Source organism: Ptiloglossa arizonensis, chromosome 2 (genome assembly GCF_051014685.1).
Source record: "Ptiloglossa arizonensis isolate GNS036 chromosome 2, iyPtiAriz1_principal, whole genome shotgun sequence".
Taxonomy (NCBI): Eukaryota; Metazoa; Arthropoda; class Insecta; order Hymenoptera; family Colletidae; genus Ptiloglossa; species Ptiloglossa arizonensis.
Window position 1 is genome coordinate 6237487 of NC_135049.1, and position 25043 is coordinate 6262529.

The following is a 25043-nucleotide window of genomic DNA, read 5'->3' on the forward strand; positions in this document are numbered from 1 at the left end:
GTCGTATTGGGTCAGACGTTTTTGTCAGCCTTAGTTAGGCCTGTAATTAAGTAGAAATTAGGTGACACTATCCACGTTTCTTTTATTTATTGTACCTACTACATTTTTGTAAATCCAAGAGTGATCTGTTGTTTTCCTTACAATACATCGAACTTGAGGAATATATTAGAAAACATAGTAGAGGAATAGTAGTAGTAGAGTAATATATTACATAACGAAACAATAATTCTGACGTATTTACTTTATTCTACTTTTTATTTTATATGAAATTTACAAGTATTGTCGAAACTGTCGACGTTCCATTTTTTGATATAATGTCAATCGTTTACACGATTAATTTCATTAATGGGATAAACATTCTTTTTGTTGGTTTCAAAACGAGGGATCAGTGGTTTCCAATAGTGAAGGTAAAACTTGTGCATGGTATTCAGTTGCATTTTAGTATTGACTTGGAACGAAATGAACCTATAGTGTATATGATACTTTTGTTCAAAATAACTTACTCAATGCGTAGGAAAAATTTGTTTATTATCTTACTGAAATTATAAAAAAAGAAATCGTACTACGTACAGTTGGCAATATGATTGAAAATATTTGTACCAAATTTCATAAAAATTAACTTAGAGGAATTAAAGTTATCAATAACGATAATAACGAGAAATAAAATTATCGATAACATGGACAACATAGTTTTGAAAAAAAATGCATTCAAAGTTGCATATATTATATAAATAGTAGGTATTGTCATACAAGAGATATTCTTTTCTTTCCAATAACTTTGAAATTATAAACGTGATTTACTTCACCTTTAATCATTAAATCTTTGTGTATCGTTTTATTTATCCTTTAACAATTCTGATCTTTTGCGTTGTGTCTTTAGCTCTCCACCTTGCAGTCGTAATACGAACGCTGTCATTACTATAATTTTTTCAGTGGGACCTGTTCTATATTATTTTTGAGGATTGAAACTGTTGTTATACAACGAAACAAATTTTTCAATCTGTTTTGCCACGAATGTAACGTAACTCCTTAAGAGGGTATACAATGTTGAATCGCTAAAAAATAAATTTTCAAGAATTTTATTAAAGCAAATTAGCAAAAGTATAAATAATGTAAAACTGCAGGCATGTTTATACATGATTTAAGTAACTATATGAATATTTTTCAGTTTCAGGGACACAGTTTTATGACTAAACAAAATTTTGCTTAACGACACACTAGAATGTCCCTTTAATCTAACATTAGTAACTAAATTTACCGCTGATAGCAATCAAACACTCACGATAGCAATTTTTTTAATTCTGAAAGAAACATTTATTGGCATTCATTCTGTGGTCGGTCACTGTCGCAATAGCGAACTACTTAACCATCGAATAGGAAGGTCAGAGCATTAATCGCGGCTTACATAATGGCGTATAATGATTACTATCGGGAACAGGAAAACGAAACGAGTTTTCTGGTCAACGTCGACGATCATAAGAATAAAAGAATGTTAGTTAAGCTCCCCTGGGTAATTAGACTCGCTTAACGAGCGAATTGATTGCAATCTTGACAATTATTATCCGGGTAATTATTTCAGGACTAGTTAAGACGCAAATCAATCGTGAAGGCCTCAATGAAATTTATTCTTTTTTTTCCCTATCAGCAAAATGTTTAGATTGTTGTTATTAAAATTAAAATACAGATTGGAAACAATGGTCTTTAATACGCCTTACGTTCAATTCGCCTTAAATCCATCAACGAATAATATTATAACAATTGGTTGAAAAATATTAGTCTCGACGTATGGGACTAATGACATCATTCTTAAATTGTAATTTGCAAATTTAAACTATTCGATCGCTATTAGTTTAAATTCTTCATAATTGGCGACCTAACAAACATTTCCATATTGCGTACCGAATTTTTTTTACCCATTTTCATATTATGATTCGATGCAAATCTTCCTCTGTTGCAGTAAATTTAATTATCGTTTGACCAGTTAACTGAAAAATTTATGTACATTGTGAACCTCGGTCGACTTTTAAAATTTTGATTCAAAATTTCAATCAACCCACAATTTAGTACCCACAGGTACTAAAATTGGTTTTACTAATTTTACATTTCTCCCAGTTTTCTTTTTTGTCAATACTTTATATTTCCTATTCGTCGTTGAATGTTTCGCTTCGTCTGTGTTTGCAATATATATATTCCAATTTTTCAGACATCTGTCTTGTAACAATATTTCAAATAAATGCTATTTGCAGAAATCGAAAATAAAGAAAATATTTATCCGTTTCTACGCTTCAATTGGAATTATTCGCAAGGAATATTTTTCGCCAGGTCATACAGTCAATGGTGACATCTATTTAGGAATTATGAAACGTTTATTAAAATGAATTCGCCATAATCGTCCTCGATATCGTGAACCTGCAGTTGGGCCTTCTGACGCGATAATGCGCCCGGCTCACCTTGCGGAGACTGCAACTGTTCTTTTAGCATAAAAACAAATTACTATAATGCACCATTCGCTATATGTACCAGATTTAGCACCGTATGATTATTTTTTGTTTCCACGACTTAAAATAACCACGAAAAGCAACCGTCACGATGACACTCCAGACATTGAAAACGTTGTGACGAGTATTCTCAAACACATATCCGCAAAAGGATGAAAATCGTTGCACCGCTGTAGAAGGAATGCATTTTGAATAAAATAAGATATTTCTATTAAAAAATTGTCCATGTTATGCTATTTTCAACAAGTTCGGTTATTTTTGTGACAAAGCGTGTATATAGGATTGTTCTAATTTGAAATTAGTTTGTTAGAAAATAACATCATCTTTATTATATTATCTCTTGCATTTTGATTTCTTACTTATTGAAACTAATATAAGTTTCAAACTCAATGGCACAAAAACCCAAAAGTATCTCTTTTATAATTTTATCCGTTTAAATTTACTGACTGTGGAAATTGGAAATAGTGCGTGCAGTTACGAGAAAAAGTTTTTACATAGAAATACAAAGTTTGAAACTTTGCAAGTAAACTATTCCATCGACTCAAATGACGTAGAGTAAATTGGTTTCGCAGGATGAAAAGTGTCGTGTCTCGGTTTCGTCGCGGTTTAATTAGACATATTTATGGGACATCGTGGACCAGAAAAAAGAGTAGTTCGATGGTGAAATCAAACACCATCATTAGCATAACGAAGTTTGTCTAATGTGTCGGTGGGTTATTTACAGCGTCATGATTCAGTGTTACAGGGACTTTTCTAAAGTTTTAAAACTCTGTGAAAGTTATTACGAAATTCTTACAAACAAGGCTTGTATCTAGACATTAATACTCATTTATGTATTTCTTAAAAAAATTTGGAATTATACTTGAACGAATAGCAGTAGAATTCTTTTCGAACAATCAAGTGAACACTGTTGTACATCAGGAAATAAAATAATGTATCTTATTCTTGACAGTGTTGAATAATCAGTGTTCAGCTTGTTGAGGACAAATTGAAATTAATTTTTCAACTGTATAGTCATGTTGACTTGTATTGCTACGTTGTGCACGAATGAAATTGTTCTTCATTAGACGCTTTCTATTTTTGTTTACAGTTTCGACGTGGAAAATGGCGCCTCGACTCTGGACGGTGGCGCTGGAGGCGGCGGTGGCGCCTCACCAAGTGCAGGCCTCGTTCTCCAAACTCTGCCACAGCGGAGAGAAAGCTTCCTCTACCGTAGCGACAGTGATTTCGAGATGTCACCGAAATCGATGTCTCGAAACAGTTCGATCGCCAGCGAAAGGTGAGACAATTCGAAGATTGCTCCTTCTCTCAAACGATAATCAAATTGAACGAAAATCGTCTTTCTTTCTTCCAATACCCTAGAAAAATTCGAAAAGAACCTAATCTAGAGATAAATGAAGTCCTGAGAGATGTAGAGTATCGTAAACTAACAACCACATTGTGCAGTTTCGATCAGACAAAGTTGTCGAATTTTGTATTTTAAAAAGTATTAAATTGTGTTAAATTTTTAGTAAAAATGGTCATCCACGGTCAGACATCCAAATCGGAACATGAAAACCAATTTTGGTGCATTTTGATCAGTTATTATTTTCAGATTTACTATTATTCGATATAAGAAATGTATATTTATTGAAAAAAATTCAAATAATTGGGATCTCTGGTCTGTTACATTTGCGAACAAAATAGAATCATTAGCTGTTTCTATATCGTTATGAAAGAACACGTTGTCGCAACTTGATCATGTATTTACACTGATTCGTTCATTGAGGTTATCAGATGTTTTGTGTACTGGCGAGGAATTCATAATTACTGGTTATTCAACGCCAAACTATGGTTCATAATTAGGCAAGCTGACTGTAATTTACGCCTACGTAAATCACGGATTCCTCTTGCCATGGCGCCGTTAATGAACCTATATATACAGACCGATGATAATTGGTGTGTCGTAACTCGTAACGCAATATGCATGTTTTCACGAATAGTTAAACGGTAATGATAAAATAAACACGACCTGGATTTAATATCACTTTACTGACTACTTGACGTCAGCACGTAAAATGTATAATCATACATTGTAATTTCACTGATTCGTTTATATTTTCCTAAAACATACTTTGCGCCCTAATTTGGATACGTTATTCAACTGCATTATCGATTGGCAAATATTTACTTTACCGACTGTAGTACAAACTACAGGCGCGAAAACGGGAGTGGACCCTCGGTTGGTAACATACTTCAACAGTTTTCAACATTATTGGTGAAGATAAAGTAGAATCTTGAAAGTTATGTCGATATTGGTGCTCCCTTGAGAGCCTTGGAAGAACTTTGAAGTTTAAAGACTCGTTCAGTTGGCAACGTAGAATACCATTTTCAAATGAAACGATGCAAACTCAAAAATAAGTTAATTTTACTATTACATGGAATTGTGAAACAAATATTTTTTTTTTCAGTTACTGTATAACCTCGGTTTGTAACTGCATTTGTTTGTGTATATTTGTACGTAACTAAACTTGTATGAACGTATGACTAAAGTGTAAATTACTTTATTATTCAACTTCTAACAAACCCTTTATATTTCTATCGATTTGATTAAAATTAAACAGTAATACTTCATATATGTTGGATGTCTGACTATGGTTGTACTAATACTGACAAGATCGTAGGAAAAAATCTTTTTTCTGAACAATTTTAGATCATGGTAGCGCGTAAGTAAGACACTATATGTTTCTTATTGATTCTATTTTACAATTTGATTCGGAGCGTTTAAATTCTAAGCAATTTTAATTGGAAATCAAATTTTCGTAAAAATCGGTGTGTTTAATAACAATCAAAGAATTGTTACACGTAGTTGCGGATCGATTTTGTTTTTGCATTTGCACCAAGATGTTCACGCAGAGTTGCAAGTTGCACATGTAACAAGTGTACAGCGAAATATCAGTGTTGGACATCTGATCTGAACACAATCTTACGAATACCGCCGCGTCATACTACAACTGTACAAAAACAGACTACGATCTCTCTTCTCTGTATGTGTAGCTTGAAACTATCGTAGTTTCCTTTATTGGTGGCGACGCTTGACAACGCGTATTATTATAATTTATAATTTCACGCGTTCGATGCAATAAGGTGCCGAATGAAAAATCTACGATGATTTCATGGAACATATCAAAGTAGTGTGCTAACGAATTAATTGTTTACAAAATTCAAGAATTTTAAATTCATTTCTCTAACAGTCAATAGTGGACCAACTGCAGGCGCGAAATTTGAAATTTGAACGTATGCACACGTAACTACTCGAATATTATTATAAATGTTTTAAGCAGATTAATTATCAGATTGGATTACAACAAAATCGTCACAGTTTTTCCTTCAAGTTATATACTCGTAAAGAGTAATATTAATTTTAAATTTTAATTACTTTTAATTAGGATGAACGCGCAATTTGGTGTACAAATTTCTGCTGTTTATGCCATTTCTATAAGTGTTCTTTGAAACGTTGTTCGTAAGAAGAAACCTTTACGAATGTATCCCTCTACAATTACTTTAAAACTACATTACATACAACATTTCATTCTCCTAAAAACTATAGACGCAGTTAATTAATTGTTCAGTTAATTGAATTTTAACTGTTGTCTCTTTTTAAGTAGACAATTCTTAAATCATGAGAAATATCTGGTAGGAGTTTGATGTATTTTAATGGTAATAACCACGGTGCCCTGTTGAAACATTTAAATTTGAATTATATAAGAATATATTCTCAAAGCTCTATTATGAAATGCATTTGCTTATTTTAGTTTGAAATTTATTTATCAATTTAATTTGACGTTCAAAATAATAAACTTGTCAGTACATTCTCTGATATATTGTATACTGTTTGATCTTGACTGGGTTCTTTGCTTTCATTTTATATTTGTAAACCCGAGGAAATTGACATAAAAAGTGTGACACTTAACTCTAAACGAGTTCCACAATTTTAGAAATTTTTATTTGATAAAAATCCACAACTTAATAATACCGATATTATTGTAAATGATAATATACAATAACTTGTCAACCACAAGACACTCAGTTTCGACGACCAAACGATCTAAACAAAAATCAACATCTTTCAATGGTTCTTTAAACGTATATTCTTCGAAGAAGGTATTGCTAATACATTGATAAATTACAATTAAAAAAATAATTACCGAACTCAGAAATAAATTACTACGATGCAATTAAATTACTAAAATTGCTAAAACGATCTAAATTTTAGGTAACCGTGGTTGTTCCATTTAATGTCCAGTGTCCTCTTGATCGAACGACCTGTTTTTGCATTCGCGCCTTGCTGCATCGTCGAAACGATTTTACTTTTAAGCGCAACCAATGGGCGTAGGTTACGACGATATGTACATATGTGATCCTTGGATTGCAGGTTCAAAGAGACCGAGCTTCCTGTTGAGCGAGCGTATGTACTCGATCCATATTATCTATTACCAATCTCGTTTTATTTCACATATATCCACTACACACTCACAAGACTAATCGACACCCCTTGCCATCATAATTAATCGCTGTGACATCGATTCGATTCTCTGTCCGTTAACACCTCTGTTCGATTCCCTCTTTATTTTTCACGCGAACTGGGTTCCGATGTGCATGGATTTCTTCGTTGTACAGAAAGTCTGCAATTTTTTCATATTTTTTCGACATTGTTCATTTTGATCACTATAGGGAAGAGTTGCCTAATGTAAACCTCACCTAAATCGCACTTCTACAATTTTTTTGTTCTTACTTAATGCAAGCATCACGTAACGGTGAATATATGTATAAAATAACTGAGCAACGAAAAATAGAAACAAAAATTGACAGATAATATTTTATTATACGGTTGCTCTAGATATTTAAGACAATTAAATATAATTGGTGTCATTTTTTACTGTATTTATTTAGTTTGCAAACATAATAATACAATTTTATCTTAAATGTTGACTGTTTTCTAAAAGTATCGAGTTGAGAAGAAATCATTATTTTCTTTCCCATTGTCCAACACATATTAATGTCTATATTAGTTTATTATATAATCATATTCGCCCTTGTTATTTAGCAATTTGTCAATTCCCTATTAATAAAAATTAGTGGATTTTGATGTAAAGCAGTTTTTAACGAACTACCACTGTATTTGTTCATCGTTAGCAAATTGTTTTTTGAAATTGACTACTTAAGTTCCAATATTTTTTATTACGTAAATTTTATTACATGTTGTCATGTGGAAAAACAACTCCCTTGCAATTGATAAACACAGGACGTTTTTTCTGTATTTGTTGCAATTATTGTACGTACATTACCGTGTATAAGTATGTGGATACTCTATATAATATGATTAAATAGGTTTGTAACTTTATTAGACTACAATATTTCTACTTACAATTAACATTGATAAATATTATTGAGGCGTAGAATGTTAAACAACATTGTAACGAACCAATGAAAATTATTAAATATTTCGTTTGTTTACGAGTCCGCTTTTTGGATAATAGCAATATTTTATTATTATCAAATAATAACAATATTTTTAAGTTGGTCACAATTTTTTTTTTATTTTAGTATTTAAGGTCACATTAACCCTTCTGGGTTATTAGTGACCACGTTGGAGAAGTCAGTAATTAAATTTTAGATTAGAGTTTGTATCAAACAATCGATTTCGAAGTTAACATAATTTTTCTTTTAAAAAGGCTAACACTCTTTTACATGAGTTGTTTGTAGCAATTCTGGTAAAGTTGACAAACCATGTTTAAACATATTTTCCCTCTACTTATCATAGTTGCTTAAAATTTACTCAATAAAATAATTTACTCAATGAAAATCAATAGAGTTTTTTCGTAGTTTGGTCTCTATGTAGTTCTTCTAATCTTCATTCCAAGACTCTGTTGCGGCTTTCAGGAGAAATTTTTGAAAATTCCTGTGGAATACAGGTATAGAGTTTATTTATAGAGTTGGAACTCGCTTAGCAGCTGCATCTGCTTTTTCACTTCCCTCTATTTCAGAATGTGCTGAAATCCATGACTATACAATATCTTTATTATCACGTCTGAGTACTGCAGTTTCTTCTAATATGCCTTGGAGTGTTGTAATATTGTTATCAAATTTCTTTAAAGCTGATACGACACTTTTGGGATCTAAGAAAATTATGAATTTATTTTGTATCGATTTTCCTATGTATTTTAAACCTTGCAAAACTGCATGATTCACTTCGCTATTGAAAATTGATGTAAAAATATTAAATAATCGTAATAACATTTCCTCTTTAGTTGTACATACAGCACAACCTGTTTATTTCTCTATTTTGAAAGCATTGGTGATTATTTATTTACATTTCGAATATTCGTTACCTAGTTTCATATATAGAGTATTGAATACACTCCGATTTAGTCTATTTTTGCCTATTTTTGAGAATTTTTCAATTATGGTAGGTGTTTCCATTTTCCACAGTGACAATTGTTATTGTTTTCTTGAAATAATAGAGAGAAAATCAATTTGTAGATTTCAGAGATATTGTTTAAATCGAATATTGAAATGTTTCGATAGTTTTGGTTTATTCGTACAATCATTGAAATATATTAAAAGCATTGACTATGTCATAGATAGGATTTGGTGGTAAGGACAGTTTCGATATTGTATATAAGTTTTTTGCATATAAGTCTTTCTTATCTCAAGTGGGAGAATGTTTGCTTCTCATAGAATCGCATATATCGGACCACTGTGAAAGGCACCAGGTGTTAGCCTAACACTGCCACTATTTATTGACGAGAGAAGTTTTAAAATACTGTATTTCACAAACTCGTACACGACTGAGCTGTAGTCCAATTTGGATAGGATCAGAGCTTTGTATGTTTTGATTAAAACTTGGAATTCAACACCTCAATTTTTTGACGTTAAAAATCTTTCATTATATTTATTTTCTGTCAGCAATCGGCTTTGAGGTTTCTGAGAAGTGATTTCCAGGTAAACCTCTTATCTAAAGCGAAACAAAGAATTTTTGGCGTGTCTGTTACTTTAATCAGTTGTGGTTCCAAGTACAATTGTACACGATCATTTTTGAATGTTCTACTATTTGAGGAAATGGGTGTCGTAGGTATTTTGTAGATTTGTTGACTTTAGAACATTTCCACTGATAAATACTGTCAATTATTGGAAAACGAGGAGAATTTTACAGGTTTTTGAATGATTTTAGCGACATAATTAATTGTGATTAGAAATGGACATTTAAGACCAACTCCTGAGAATCTCTATTTGAGATCACTGTCATTTCTGAGAGGTATCTACTGACCCGGAAAATAAATGATCTGTTACTTAAAAACCCATATATGAACCAAAGCATGTTTTCATTGATGTTCTGTTGTGATAAAAGTTGAATAATTCGCTGTCTCCATATCATATCATAAATCTTCTCAATGTTAAGGTATATGGTTATTAGGTATTGTTTTGTACATATTGTTTCACAGTGTGCCAAATACTTAGGCACGATAGTGTACGTATTTTCAGAAAATGTTTTTATGGACCATATTTTTATGTTATTCGTTTTTCACTTTCAATGATACTATGTTAACCTATTAATTCTGCCCAAAGATTATTCGTGTCTTTATCGTGACAAAAGATCATTCTACTGTCTGCTTTGTTCTTATCACTGAATTTGCAAAGAATCCATACTCTCAGTTGGGTAGTTTTCTCGACTTCTGTCTAAATGACAATAAATGCTACATTATGACGTGTCCAGTTTATCTGCTAATTTCGTTATTGTTTGTAGTAAATTTTATTCCATTAACATCTTCAAAGTGTCATCCTTGAAGCCTGATGAGAGACCAGGCCTTGATTCATCTTTGAGGTTCATATCTCACAAACGAAATTTTACGAATCAATTTTGTACTACCCAATCCGTTATCATAAGAATAACTTATACATCAGATATTTTTTAACCGTTGTGGTTGCATTATTTCCTTGTTTAAATTTCCAGAAAATAACATAAGAAATAAGCATTTTCAAGTTTTTCATTTCTTTAATTCAAAACGATACTTTAAAATGATATTCTGATTTAGAATACTATCAATGATCAGAAAATGAGGGACACTTATTTTTTATAAAATTACAAGAATTGATGACCTAACATAAACCACATGGGTTCTTTTATAAGAGTAAGCTATCTCTAGCTACAGTGGAAGTTATTTATGATTCAACCCAGTAGATTTATTTCAGAATATTTTATATTCATTTTATCTACTCATTATAACTGTTATAAAGATTAAATCGATATTTTTCTAAAAATTGCCATGATTTCTCCATTACACCACCACAAGATTTCTTAAATAATACTGAAAGTTGTAGTCTAGAAAGAAACCATATCTACTATTGTTTGAACTGTGACTTATAAAACAAACAAAATACGTTAATTAATCATTTGTAATATACCTTGAACTTTTTCTGCTTATTTATCGATAAAATATCTATTAGTAAAATAATTTTTCTTCTTAACTTTACTTTTTATTATTTTCATCCACAAAATTTATTATTATTAAGTATGGTACCATTTTGGCAACTCTCCTCTATGTGTTTATTACTTCACAAATATTTTATTGTTTTGTTTCGGACATTTGACAATTATATAAAAAACTTCGGTTAAAGTTTCTTCGAAAACAAATAGATTCGTTTGTTAACCACAGCTAGTGATTTACAAAACTTCTATCAGTTAAAAAAAGAATTCATTTACTTCGTACTTCGAAAATTATTTCCGGAATTTTGTTTACAATATTGATCATTTCACGCTTAAGATGCTTCTAATTAATTCAGGAAAAATTTATTGGATATTCCATAAGTTTTGAAAAATCTCGATTAAGTTAAGCACAAAAGAAAACTGAAAAATTGCAAGTAGAAAGTGAATTAAAAAATTGCAACGAGTTTCCTGTTCGATCCAGGAAAGTTTAATTTAGAAATTAAAAATTAATTTAATTCAGAAACTGTCAGTAGAAAATCAACCAAAATTTGTCATCAATGTTTTTTTTTCAATATTTATGCAACAGACTAGTCATTGTGAATTTAACATAGTCAATAGAATTTTATCGAGACAATTGTCAATTGAAATACGTGGTAGAATTGGATCGATCAAATCGTTGCTTCAGCACTCACATAAACATCTATACACGCCAACAAATAAAACAGAACGCAATAGCAAAATTCCATTTTCAAATTTCGACACAAAGCACTACAATTGCATTTCACTAACAATAAACATTGTACAGCGTCGAAACAATGCCAAGTTTGTAGAAGAGGATGAAAAGTTATAAAGAATTTTAGAAAAATGCTCCAAACAATTATTTTCTTTTTTTTCTTAATCGTTAGGTGTCATTATTAAAGGGATATTCTCAGTTAAAGAATCATTTTTGGAATGCCCTTAGGTGTTAATGTAACAAAACGTATATAAGATATAGGATATAAAACTCAGGTATTTGAAATTTGTCACACACATTAACCTTTTGAGAAAGTGCACAAAAATTTGCATGCAATTACTTCGTGTGTTTCTAAAGTTTTAATTATTTTCTACGATGCATTAAAAATATATGTCTACATGGACCTATTTATCTTGTACATATCGGTCGATGAAAATCTTAATCTATGAGTGTGATTATCGATCACACCAAAATAATGCATGAAAAATACAATTTGCCAAAATGGAGACTTTTTGATCACGAAACAATGATTTTATCACACATTTTTCAATTTATACAATTTGTAAGAAAAGAAATACTTATTGCAGATATTGACTTTATTTTGATACGAACGATAAGCATGTATTTATGTATTTTATACGCGTGTCAAATTCTAATGTAGTTGGTTCGTTAATTTTTTTAAATATCGTAACAACCATGATTTGAAAAGTATTCTCGTAGTTTGTTTTAATGCGTTAAGGGTTTCTCACATTTCTGAATGCACTCCTATCAAATTGGCAAATATTGTTGCTTACTGAGCAATATCGATTCTCATCAAACATGATATTTGTAAGATTGAATAAAATTCGTAATTTCATATGCAAACTGCTAAATCAAATGTAAATTTCATTATTTGTTTTCCACAATACAGGTGTTTCAATTTCGAACACTCAAAGTAATTGATTTTATTATTATTTTATGCATATGTGCGACATATATTTATGTTACATCTGGCCTTCTCGCTATTTAACCGTACTTGTGCATTTTTACTTAAAATTTAAATTCTATTTATATAATAGAAACAGTTCATATTATTAATCTTTTCGTACAAGGCATCAATTGAATGCCTTCAAATTATGTTACCTTCGTACAATCAAACTACTGCAGCCGTTTAAATATTTATTGGAACAAATTTAAATTATAAATAAAAATTCATGTATTGGTTGACAAATTTTTTTAAACTTTTCCGTTCTATAATATTTTTATGTTGCGCCTGTAGCGATGCATCGCTGTGTTCAAATCACTGTAACTGCATTATTTCGTTAATTTCGATACAATACATTAGAAACGCAACCTTAAAAGGTTAAACTTTAAGAGATGTGATTTAACAATATCGATATTTTTAACCGGACTAATGAGAATATCCCCTTAAACGCGCAAACCTCGTGTAAAACATTCAGGCAGCCAGCTTTTGCTAAGTTCCTTAGAACAATAGAAAACATAAAATAACTCTGACACGATAGAATCTTTATTGTTTCTTCGAATTTGTTTTCTTTAGACTGCGGGATATACATAAGTTATTAACAGCATGTCGCGTATAGTGGAACGTTTTCGAATAAAAATGAATTCTTATTTTCAGGATATTTACCGATCAGTTTAGGTAAGTTGCATTATTACGTAATTTGGGTATGCCGTAATCATTATAGTTGCAAACTGTACGCCCGGAATGCTTCTTTAATTATACTGCTTTTTAATCGATGATATTTATTGTGTGCGATGGAAATGGAATTACAGACGAGAGCTGTGATTATTAAAAACAGAAGCAATTGATTTTGCAATAAAAGATTGTATCCTGCTGCTTTTCCGCTATAGAATATGCATTTTGTTCGATGTAAACTTGTCTGCTGAAAATCGAGCAAACATTAATACCGGAAAGTGTTAATACTTGGACTGTAGTTCCGAGGTCTTAATTTGGAAATTTTATATTTTTCCTGGTGTTTTTAAAATTGCTTCAATCTTGTTAAGAGTTTGAAGGATAAGAAGATAGTTTGTATCACTATCGTTGCGTGACTAATACAAATGATCGATAAAATTCGGAGAGCCGGAAATATCCCGACAAAGATTCAGTCGCCTCTTTTGAGATTATTGTCGATGAATAGAAATTTTTTAACAGGAAATTAGTACCAACAAACCTGTATCCCTGTTTCTGATCAAATTGAATGAAGATTTTGGGCAAATAAAATTTGAAAAATTGTATTCTGTTTATTACGAAATGGAAATTGAATATTATTGCCTCCAATTGATCGATATGAAATTTATTATCGAAACGTTAGTTTGGAAACTTTGTTTTAAAACTAGAAATTTACAAAATTAAATTTTAAAAATTTCGATGTAATAAATAAAGGATCACTAATCGTTTGCCTTAAACGCGGTATTTTCGTTTAGTGTGTCAACTCGTGCGTTTTTAAACATCTCCGGAACAATCATAACAGGAGTCGATTTTACAGGGAGTGAAAAGTTGAAAAATACATTAAAGTGTTGGAAAATCCATTACAGTCACTAGACGCGAACATAATACAAAATGTTTGGAGTCATATAAAGATGGAACTTCGAGGGAAAAGTATGCGGAATATTAAACAATTATCTCGATAGATATGAATATTATGGAAATTTTTACCTCAGGAATATGTAGTTAAGTTAATCGACACTACGCCTTCAGGTCATAAGAAAATTTTTAACGATAATGGTTACTGGACCATTCATGAACATAGTACAGGGGTCATAGTACTAGATAAGAAGAATATATACAATAATTTCCTTGCGACTACAATGGATAGTTATTAAACTATGTTGGTCACGTTCTTGTTAGACAGATTGTACGTGAAAAAAGAATATCAATAACCATGAAATAAAAACATTCTTTGTAACATATTGCATGAAAAGTATTTTTTGTATCATCACAATTGGAAGAGCTTTTAGGTGGACTACTCTGCATATTAAATGTTCAAAATTATTAACTCGTTCGCTACCAACAATGTCTCCTATATGTGACAGCAATAATTTGAATTCTCTCTATTTTATGTTCGTAGAAACAAATAAAGTAAAAACTATAAACCAGTGTCGCGTTATTTAAGTGTAACATGGTCTCTGGCGTATCGTTTATCAACTAAACGGTGGTAGCAGATACGTGCAGCTAAAAAAACACGTTTGTATAAACATTACAAGCATAAGGATGGCAACGACGATCGCGCGATCATTAAGCAGCACTTTTCGCGAATAAAAGGCGAGGAATGGCGGAAGAAGCGTTTACTCGAAATGTATTTGTTTTTCCTGGAGTCGAAATGAGTGTTAATCGCTGCAGTTCCGTTGATCTCGACGCAAATCACCGGAAGCGCTCATTGGTAAATATTTTCGTGGCGCAACGAATGCAGCGTGAGTGCACGCGAGTGGAAGTGCACCGCGTGCAAATATTTTTATCTCGAGTAGAGCAAACATAGATGATACGTAGGAGGTAGTGCAGTGTATTCACTTTACTCCATCTGTCACGATTTGCATAGAGTTGCATCGAGGGATTCGAGTCTTCGAGTCGCGATTTATATAGTCTTTCGCAATTACCGTGTCATCCTTACTGGTAGATTCTTATAGCGCAAGTTGGACAACAGTAATGAGTTATAGTAACCCTTGCATCGTGCTTACGCTCTTTTGGTGACTCCAACACGACTTTTCTTAACTGTTGTAACTCGAGTTTAAGGGGTGAAACCAGCCTCCGAAGTTTTATCCTTTCGATGGTATCTTTGAAACTACCGGACGTAAAAGCAAGTTTCCAAGACAAATTCTATATGCTTTTCTCACGGGGAAAAAAGACAAGATGTTCACGCCAATCCCATGAAATTAACGAGGAAATCAAATAGTCGCGTTCACTACTTTTCTTCTCAACGTTTGTGAAAATATGAAATTACGAACTATTGTTATTCTTAATTCATACTTAGCCATACGTACCTTTGTACCGATACTGTATACACATTGACAGTTAAAAATATAAAGTTAATAATTTAAAAAATCTCTTTGACACAGCGAACGATAGTCATTTTATGATTTTTTAGTTTGTTTGCGAGTGGACTTTTTGTATATCGTTGTGATACTATACTTTCAGTAAATAATCTGAAACAATATTCTATATTATTTAAATTAGATTAACAACAGTATCTGGTGTATCTGTATACTTATAGAACACTAGTTGATGAACGATCTTAAAAGTCATGTTTTAAAATAATATAACTCTAACTTAATAAATTGCTACTATAATATGTCCTTAGCATTGATATTCGAAAGTATGTTTTTTAGCTCGAACATGTTAACTACGAAAACATTAATCAAAAAGTTTTCACTTTGCAATTAGAACCCGTTATACCGATACAGGCCATGATCGACGTTTGTCGTTGAATTCTTGATGCATTTCTTTCATTTCCTTCGTCGGACAGTTCACATATGGTTAAGTCTTGATTCGAAATACGAGAGATCGATTTCAGCAACAAATTATACTTCCTTAATACATTTCGAACGGACTTCGTTACTGAATAATGATTCCAATGACAGTAGTTTGAATCAATTAAAATGGTGAAATTGACTGTGCAAACCTTGTAATAAAGGCTATTAATACCACCCTTGCTTTCACGCGCGGCTGTATCCAAGGTTTGGAACTATAATCAACGTGAACTGTATATGCGCATTGTTTAGGTAAACCTAATCTCAGCCGAATTACAGCAATATCCGTGCAATTTCACAGAATCGAAAATTCGAGACAAAATGATGGCATTCGTGCCAACGTAGTAACTTAGGGTCCTTCAATTTTCCTGCAAATCTCCATTTTTTAATTTCTTCGAACAGTGAATAATAGAATTTTTCTCAGAGTTTAAACGACATAATTGAGTGTACGGTAAAATACAATTTCTTTGCGAGTAAATTTCATTAAAATTCTCGATTTTCCTTTTATACGTTTTTCGAGTGTTGTTAAAGAATACTCATAGATGATTTTCCTTCATCTTGACAATTTATCTAATTCCCAGAGCGGGAATTTGTAATGCGTATAGTGATACCAATCAAACAGGACGAGTCCAGTTAATTATCGCGTTCTACCGGGCATTATGACAACTTAATGAAATTGTTGACGACAGTACTCTGTTAGTTATTCTGAACTATGCAGTGTGTCTATAAATATTACCATTATTGATATTTGAACTATCACACGTATGGAATGTTTTTTTGGTCGAAAGTTTTGTTTTAATTTCGGAATAATTGTTACTGGATGTTGTTTATAAAACTCTGTAACCAAAACAAACTATTGTTTACTTTTAACCTTTCTATTCGTACTCTAACCTTAAAACTATATCTATAAAATTACGAAGTGTGATATTACTGTCACGTGTATTTTCATATTTGAAAATATATTTTCATACCGTTGCATCGCTTCATTTCCAATTTTACTCTTGTATACATAATATTGATATATATTGAAAAACTTTTCAGCAAAATACATAGACTCCTTTATACGAATAATCAATATGATTTTAAACAGCAAGTAAATTAAATTTATCTTAAATTTACTAAAATGCGTGACATTCTGTGAAAGAATATAAGAATTTAATTTTTATAACCAGTTGCATATTTTCAATTTCTTTTCTCCGCTACTTTAGAATACAATTACAATTCTAAATTTATTATTCTTAGAAAACTATTAATCCAGTAAATCAACTATTTTGTTTGCAATACCGAGAATATATGCCTGCGATGTTGACTTAGGTGAATAAGGAAAAAAGGATAAATATTCATCCGTTATTCGTTGAATCGAAATCGGAATTTTAATTATAAAATGAGATCGTATTTCACGCAGAACGAATAAAAATAAACGGTGAACATTTTTCCCATCCCTGTCTGTAGATTTACACAAAGAGATTAAAAATAAAACATGATGCAAACAAACGATGTGGCAGAGTAAGATAGCTTCGGTGGTATTTCACAGCCAATTAATTCTATCTATAATTCAGTACAGACAAAACAAAGCGTTCGTAAACGAACGAAAATATGTATATTCTTATAGAGATTGGTACACGTTTCCAATTCGTTTGAACTTGTAACCGCAAGTTATAACTTCTTCGTTTGTTATTTCGTTCTTGGAAAGCAAGATCGAGTGAATTGTAAAAAATTGCACGACGATAAGCTTATTAGCCGTAAGATTTGAAGCCTGAGGCAATTGTTCGTAGCATGGAACTATTAAGTATATTAAAGAATAAATGTTCGTCGACGTCCTTGACAGCGAACCTGATCCACGATCGCCTCGAATTCCTCGGCCTCGTTGTTTTACGATCCACGATGGATCGGTTGCATAGGTGCAGTTAAAGAATCCAGGGAATTAAGACCGATTGGAGTGTTCATTAAAATAACTACCGCCGTTCCACGTTAAGACAGTCATTTAGGAATAGAACGATAACTATACACGTCTGGTCTGTTTCAACTGTGTACGTAGCAATTACTGTATTGCGGATAGTGTCTGTCAATGTAATATCTCCGTTTCGTTCGAAGTGACAAGTTGCCAGTGGTCGAGCGTTATTACGCGTTGTAGGATCTATCTACGGAGGACTAATCATAATAGACAATACGTTGTTAACAATTGTTTCTGTTGTTCTATCGAAGGAAGCTGCCGTGGGTGAAATTTGTTGTATTTTCTGGCTGCAAAATGCGATGTCTGTGGTTCGTGAACATCAATGGCCTTCGGTAGATAAATGTGACTTCTGAGTGGAGAGTAAGATAAAACTTTTGTTAACAATGTTGTAGAATTCACGAGACTGTATTGTGAAATTTAGCGAACTAGTGTGAAGGGCCTATCGCGGTTTATGCTAGTCAGTTGTGCGATTTTAACGCGAAATTGAAAATTCTGTGTTAACAATAAAACCTCACTGCTAATGACGCAATTGGAAATTGCAACGAGGAGATGACGCCACACTTGCGTAAAAGATTGAGCAAATGGCAGTTAGATCCGGGTTAGATTAGGTTAAGTTAGAATTTGCTGAAATAGGGATGGAATTTTGTGGAATAAATTACGATGAATATAATTTCATAATTAAGTTTGATGTAACAATTCTTAGTACCTTATCCGTTATTTTTATTACTCGATTATTCAAATTTATCAGTTTCATTACTTTCGTAATCATTCTTTTATATTCTGTAATTATTATCTGGAAAATTGTAACGCATTAGGGAAATGTGATTGCCGTTTAGAGTCACGTTTGAACATGGACGATTAATTTTTGGAAAATTAAAAGTATTTTAAATTCAAATGATACACAATTGAAGCAAATATGAGTTTTCAAATTTTTTCATTTTGGTGTATACAACTCTTTGAAAGAGATCAAGTACATTTCATGGCAAAAAGGTAGCTGAAGTATGGTTATTGAAAAATTATTTAAAAATTCTGTTTCTTTATGATTGGTTCTCAGGATTATATTTCTTCTTGAAAGAGATGCACTGGGATTCTTATATGTGGTTTCGAGTATTAAATACTATTTTAAATCTTCGATCGAACAATGCATTTACGCGAAAAATAGGGCATTAAAATTGATTGAATATTCATTGAACATGTCCCGTTAATGCGTTTCGATGCGTTAATGATCACTCTGAATTCGATGATCGTACTTAAATGCCACGCACGATGACCCGAAAGGTATAGGAAATAAATATCTCTCTTTAATCTTTGATCGCCATAATTTCATTGATAAACAACGTCGTAAATTTTTGTAAAGTAAATGTTTAATATTCTCGTAAACTTGTCTCGCATTGCGTTCCAATTTTCATCGAATGTAATTTCTATTTTTTCGACTTCAACTTTAGTCGATTGAAATCAATTTTATCTTTGCCTAACGATTCACATTTCTTTTCGATTTTCGTCGGTGGAATTTTATTTTTCGATCAACTTTGACAATTTAAGCGCGAAAAATTTCACGTTACAAAGTTGAAACGTGTACTTGATGGAACTCAGAGTATTCTATTTACAAAAATATTTCGGCGTTGAGTAGTGTCGCAAATAAACAAAATTTTGTTCAGAGCTTGACAAAGGGATGTAAAAATGTAAAACACGAAGTGAAAGAAAAGTGGCTTGGAAGAAGTGAATAATCGTGAAAGGTACACTGAACCAGCAAAGATAAAGATGTAAATGCAGACGTGGTCAGAGATAATAAAAAGCAAATGCAACATGTGATACGCGAGGACGAAAGTAAATGTGTAATAGAAAGAAAGATAAGGTTAGGAAGCTTCAAAGTTTCAAGGCAAGAATGCGAATTAAACTGTACACATTTTACAGCGTAAGAAATAAAAAGAATTTTTTAAAAAGTCCTGAAAAAGAGTTTAAGATAGAAAAAAAGTAGAATAAAGAGCGATAGAAAGTATAGAAAAAATGTTTATATCTTCATAGAACTAAATAAATCGAACAAGTACGAATAAATCAGAATTAAGAGAATGTTGTTAGTCGGAAGGAAGGTGAGATAGAAAACTATGCATATAGACAAAGATAGAAGAAATAGAAATAGAAGAAGATACCATATATACGTATATATCCATAGAAAATCCAAAGACTCGGAAAAAACAACAGAATATTGAAAGTATAAATAAAAATTTCGTATTTTCATAGTGAAAAGTGGTTCAGATAAGCACAGAGAAACTGAATAGAAAAAATAGAAGAAGTGGAAGAAGACAGCATTTGTATATATCCATAGAAAATCTGAAGACTTGAAAGAACAACAGAAGATTGAAATTATAAATAAAAATTCAGTATTTTCATAGTGTAAAGTAGTTGAGACAAAGGTAGAGAAACTAAAGAGAAGAAATAGAAAAAGTAAAAGAAGACAACATAATTATGTATCCATAGAAAATCCCAAGACTTGAAAGAACAACAAAAGATTGAAATTCTAGATAAAAATTCCGTATTTTCCTAGTGGTAAGTAGACAAGCATAGAGAAACTAAATTGAAGAGTATCGTGATAGTCGGGAAGGAAAAGGAACTAAAGCTGTCAATTTCGGCACAGAAGAGGGTAAAAGAAAGGTTAAGCAATTTTTGAAGAGGAAAATATTTCAAGCATAGTGAAGTTAGAGGCTACCAAGATAACCAGAGGAACGTAGTGAACGGAAACTAGCCGTAGATCAACGGAAGACAAAAAGATGAGCAGAGGCCAAAGAGTGGGTAGGAGCGAGAGAAGCGTCGGTTGGACGACGCGCAAGTTTCCCGCGCAAACCGTGCCCCACCTCCCCTCCCCCGTGCGCCGAGTGAAATCTCTGCGAAACCAGAACACCCTGGCCAGTTGGACGTCGCGACGAACACAAGGTGTTCGACGACATCAGCGCGCCGACCTTTTTCAACACGTAGTGCGCGTACCTTCGGTTACGCGTCACGTTGACCGCGTTCTATTAAGTTCCACTCATTTGCCTCACTCCTCTGTCCGTTTACGTGTCAGGATCTCGAGCGTGTTTCACGATCGATGCACTGGCCATCGATCGCCCGTCGATGATCCCGCGTCGCTCCGTCGGGTGTAATTACGCATTCCATGGAGGACTCGAGTAGGCGAAAGGTTCGATTTGCATCGTATACGTCGCACACTAGGCTCGTGTAATCACGCGACACGGTTCGACACTCCTCGATCGGGACCAAACATTTTGTGAGTTTCGATGATTATTCACGATCAACAGTCGGGACTATCGGAAACTGTTCAGTGAGAGGGAAGGAAGATCGATGGTCGACGATTGTTCGGTGTTCACGGAATCAAATATTGTCAATACGGAGGTTCATTGTGAAAGTAAGAGTGATGCGTATTCGGAGATTGACGTTCCGAAAACATTTGTCCTTGGGGAGGGAGGTTAGGCGGAGATCTCGATGTTTCAGAATTAATCGTCGTGGCAAATGCAGTCCCTATGAATATATTTTGTTAACCGTTAACACGGAAGACTTTTCAGGAGTTGTCACGGAGAATGTTATTCTTTTCGTGAAGCATTTTACGTGAATAGAATTAGGACTAGGAGGAAATAGACACTGTTACGAAAGTGGTCATAACGGTTATTCCGTTTCTATTTATACTTTTGTCTATTAATTGCACGAATGTGGCTCGCTACTTATAATTCAGGTGGGATTAATGAAACGATCGATGAGGCGATACTAATTTTGTTTAAGCGTTGAAGGCATTTGGGTATTTTCTTTAACGAATCCTTTGCAAGGCTCACTTTTATACTAAACACGTATATTGGACTATTTATTTATTCATATCCAATACGAATAAGTCAAGATTCTGTACGCACAAAAGAAGCTAAACTTTATACGCTTCTTTTGAGAATTTTATCCTCGAACTACGTATTGTCATTAATGTATAAACATTGTAAGTTGTCTACCTACATAAAGTGGATTTCTCTCCAATCAGTTATTTATTTAAAATAAATACTAATAAATTAAGACTCGTCACATACAAAAAAAAGCAATAAGGTTACATTTCTGTTCTTCGGTTTAAAATTTTGTTTTCTTAAATGTGACTATGTAGATTATATAGACGAGATTAAAGTTCATTTAATTATTAATTTATTTGTAGCAAATGGTTGAGGCTTTACGTGTTTATGTGTAGACAACAAACGGACATTATATGCATTCTTGAAACTTGACTTTTCTTCGTTATACGTTACACTATTTGTAATTAATTGCACCTAAGTTCAAGATATCAACAACTCGAGTTTGTTGACTTCATTGAGTTTGTATTTGAGTCTTGGAGAAGACTTTGTAGAGTATTTTTCCAAGAAAGAACGATCAGAAATTACTTTATTAATATGATAAATTTTTCAATACATTATATAAACGATGCGGAGTTTTTAAATGCATTTTTAAGCTAGTAATACTCTACAATATCTACTATTTGTCCAGAGAAAAAACAGATTCCATAAATATGCATTGAACGTAATCTGGAAAACATTGAATATTTATGGAATTTTATATACGCCTCACGCTACTTATTTGTATTTATTGATATATATATATATATAAATACGACATGAACTCTGCATATTTCAAAAATGCTGAATTCGGTTGACAAGCTATGCATGCATTATTTTCAATCATCGAAAGCGTTTGTCTACTATTTTATCTACTATTCCGAGAATAGTGTTACCCCATGAGTATAATAATTAGCCGATTAAAAAATGTTTTTCAACGCCATGAGTGGCAAGTTTCGTGAAAAAATTGGAGATCGTTGATTGGACCGTGTTTCTTGTAAAATTATTTCTTATTCATTTTTCTGTTTAGCATTATTTCTGTATTTTATTTCTGCTGAACGAAAGACAACATTTTTCACGCACATCTGTCGTAATTTCCAACTCGATAGATTTTGCAAAGAATTTTCTATGGCACTCTATCACCCTTCTTCACGGGGGGGTCTTTTCCGCCTCTATCCATAAAGAACTCGATTATTATCGAGTGAGGAGGAAGCGTCGAGATGCGGAGTGTCGTTCCATGAGAAAGAGATCAAACTTCGGAGTCGCTCGGTTCGTTTAACCACCGAACTGTAGCTTGAAATTAACTGGGAACTTCGAATCTAAAGCTCCGAATGCATCCGTGGAACTTCGTTTGTGCGAAGAGGATCGAGAAATTAAGCAAGCAAAGGGAACTGCATCAGCAATCGGTTTGATCTCGGCCGGGAACTTTTTTCCGGACCAATCTCGGGTAATTGCACTTTACGACTTATTCGCGAGGCTTCTTCTTTTCCTCGTTGAAAATGTTTCCAGACGATTTTTCCTTTTTGAGAAAATTTCATTCGTTGAATAGGATTCGACAGTTGATCGAACTTTGAAACTGATGAAATCTCGAGCTGGCTGTTGATTCGACGTCACGCGACAAAAATTGATTGTTTCCTTTTAAAGTGAACTTGTGCATTTATACAGACTGTAACAAAATAAAGGGTCGTTAGTTTCGGATCTGATGGAAAAAGTAATTTCGATGTAAAAATATGTTACAATATATTTACGTGTACTAATTTTTAATATATGATTTACGCAATAGTTTTTTTTTATATTTGTTTATACAGCTGAATTTGGCATTCAGAAATACATTATTTTCATATTTAAATTCTTATTCTATGTCTAGTAGTTTCCGAGATTTTGGAATATTGTTAAATAGCGTTTTCACTTCAAATATTGACGGTTATTTTCAACATGTTCATATGTAAATTTATCTATAATGGACTAGGGATCGAATATTTTTGTGAGAATTACTTCGTACAAAAGTTTGATCGAACTACTTCTGAACTCTTCTGCTTGGAACACTTATAATGTTAGCCATACTGTCTGTATAGAAAATATCCAATACAAGTTCATACGTTTTATCGCATATAAATTAGGACAATCAATTCTGAAGACATGTCACGTATACGACTAGACCGGTGTATACCCGAACAATGCCGATCTATATCCGACTTGGTGTTTATATTCAAGGTTTTAGATAGACATATTGACTGTCTTGAAAACCTGAAAATATTCGAGCTCGATGTTTTTAAAGTTAGAATACTTGGGACATTTTCTTGTAGTTATTGTCACACATCAGAATCATTGATGAATATTATTATGTGTTATTATGTGTCATTCTCGAATTTGAAGTGCATGTATTATACGTATATGTAGGATCTATCTATATGAATTTTATAATTTTCAATAAGTCACTTGCTAAAATGTAAGTAACAAATAACAAAAACATGACATTTCTTTAAAAAATGAAGAATTTTATTTTCAATTAAAGAATTGTTTTTATCCATCTATTTGAACTTCGTTTCCGTTTGTAATATTATCAAAATTCGGTGAATATGTAAGACTATTTCTGTGCTTGTTTTTCATTGTTTTCATAGTTAAAAAATGACGATTTACGTAGATACGTAGGATGGAAGAATGCTTTTACACGTAGTGCAACATGATCTGAAGATTGAGTGTTTGAACAAGATCTTTATGAACAACAGATCAAATGTTGCCTCTAGCAAACAGAGTTCCTTCAATACCAATCAATTTGTTTTCTGAGGATCTTCCTGAAAGTATCGTTCGGTACAGCTGGATATATTCTCATATTCTTATATCGTACATTTAATAATAGGGAATTGGAATAATAAATTAGGTATTAACTTAATTTTTTTTCTTCTATAGTTTGAATCAACAGAAGCAACTGCATTCGTCGTTGCACTTTGTTGCACCACTAATGTAGACCGTATGCATCAGTTAGCAAACAGTGTTTATCGTGCTCGAAACAATTTTTTTTAAACCACTAGATTCTCACAGAGTTAACAAAATTTACTTATAAAAGAATCGT

At 32.5% G+C, this 25043-nt stretch overlaps 1 protein-coding gene across 16 annotated transcripts in view; it reads left to right on the forward strand.

Moving 5' to 3' along the window:
- Window positions 1–25043, forward strand: part of Dnc (phosphodiesterase dunce) — a 621682-nt gene that overhangs the window by 519744 nt on the left and 76895 nt on the right. For 11 of the 16 annotated variants that reach the window (XM_076327449.1, XM_076327452.1, XM_076327458.1 and 8 more), the window contains 3 exons: window positions 3589–3777; window positions 6913–6945; window positions 13317–13337. In XM_076327449.1, coding sequence (XP_076183564.1) covers window positions 3589–3777; window positions 6913–6945; window positions 13317–13337 — 243 coding nt within the window. Of the gene's footprint in view, window positions 1–3588; window positions 3778–6912; window positions 6946–13316; window positions 13338–20595; window positions 21517–25043 lie in introns of those variants that run through there. The other 5 variants (XM_076327459.1, XM_076327460.1, XM_076327445.1 and 2 more) reach the window with 4 other exon arrangements.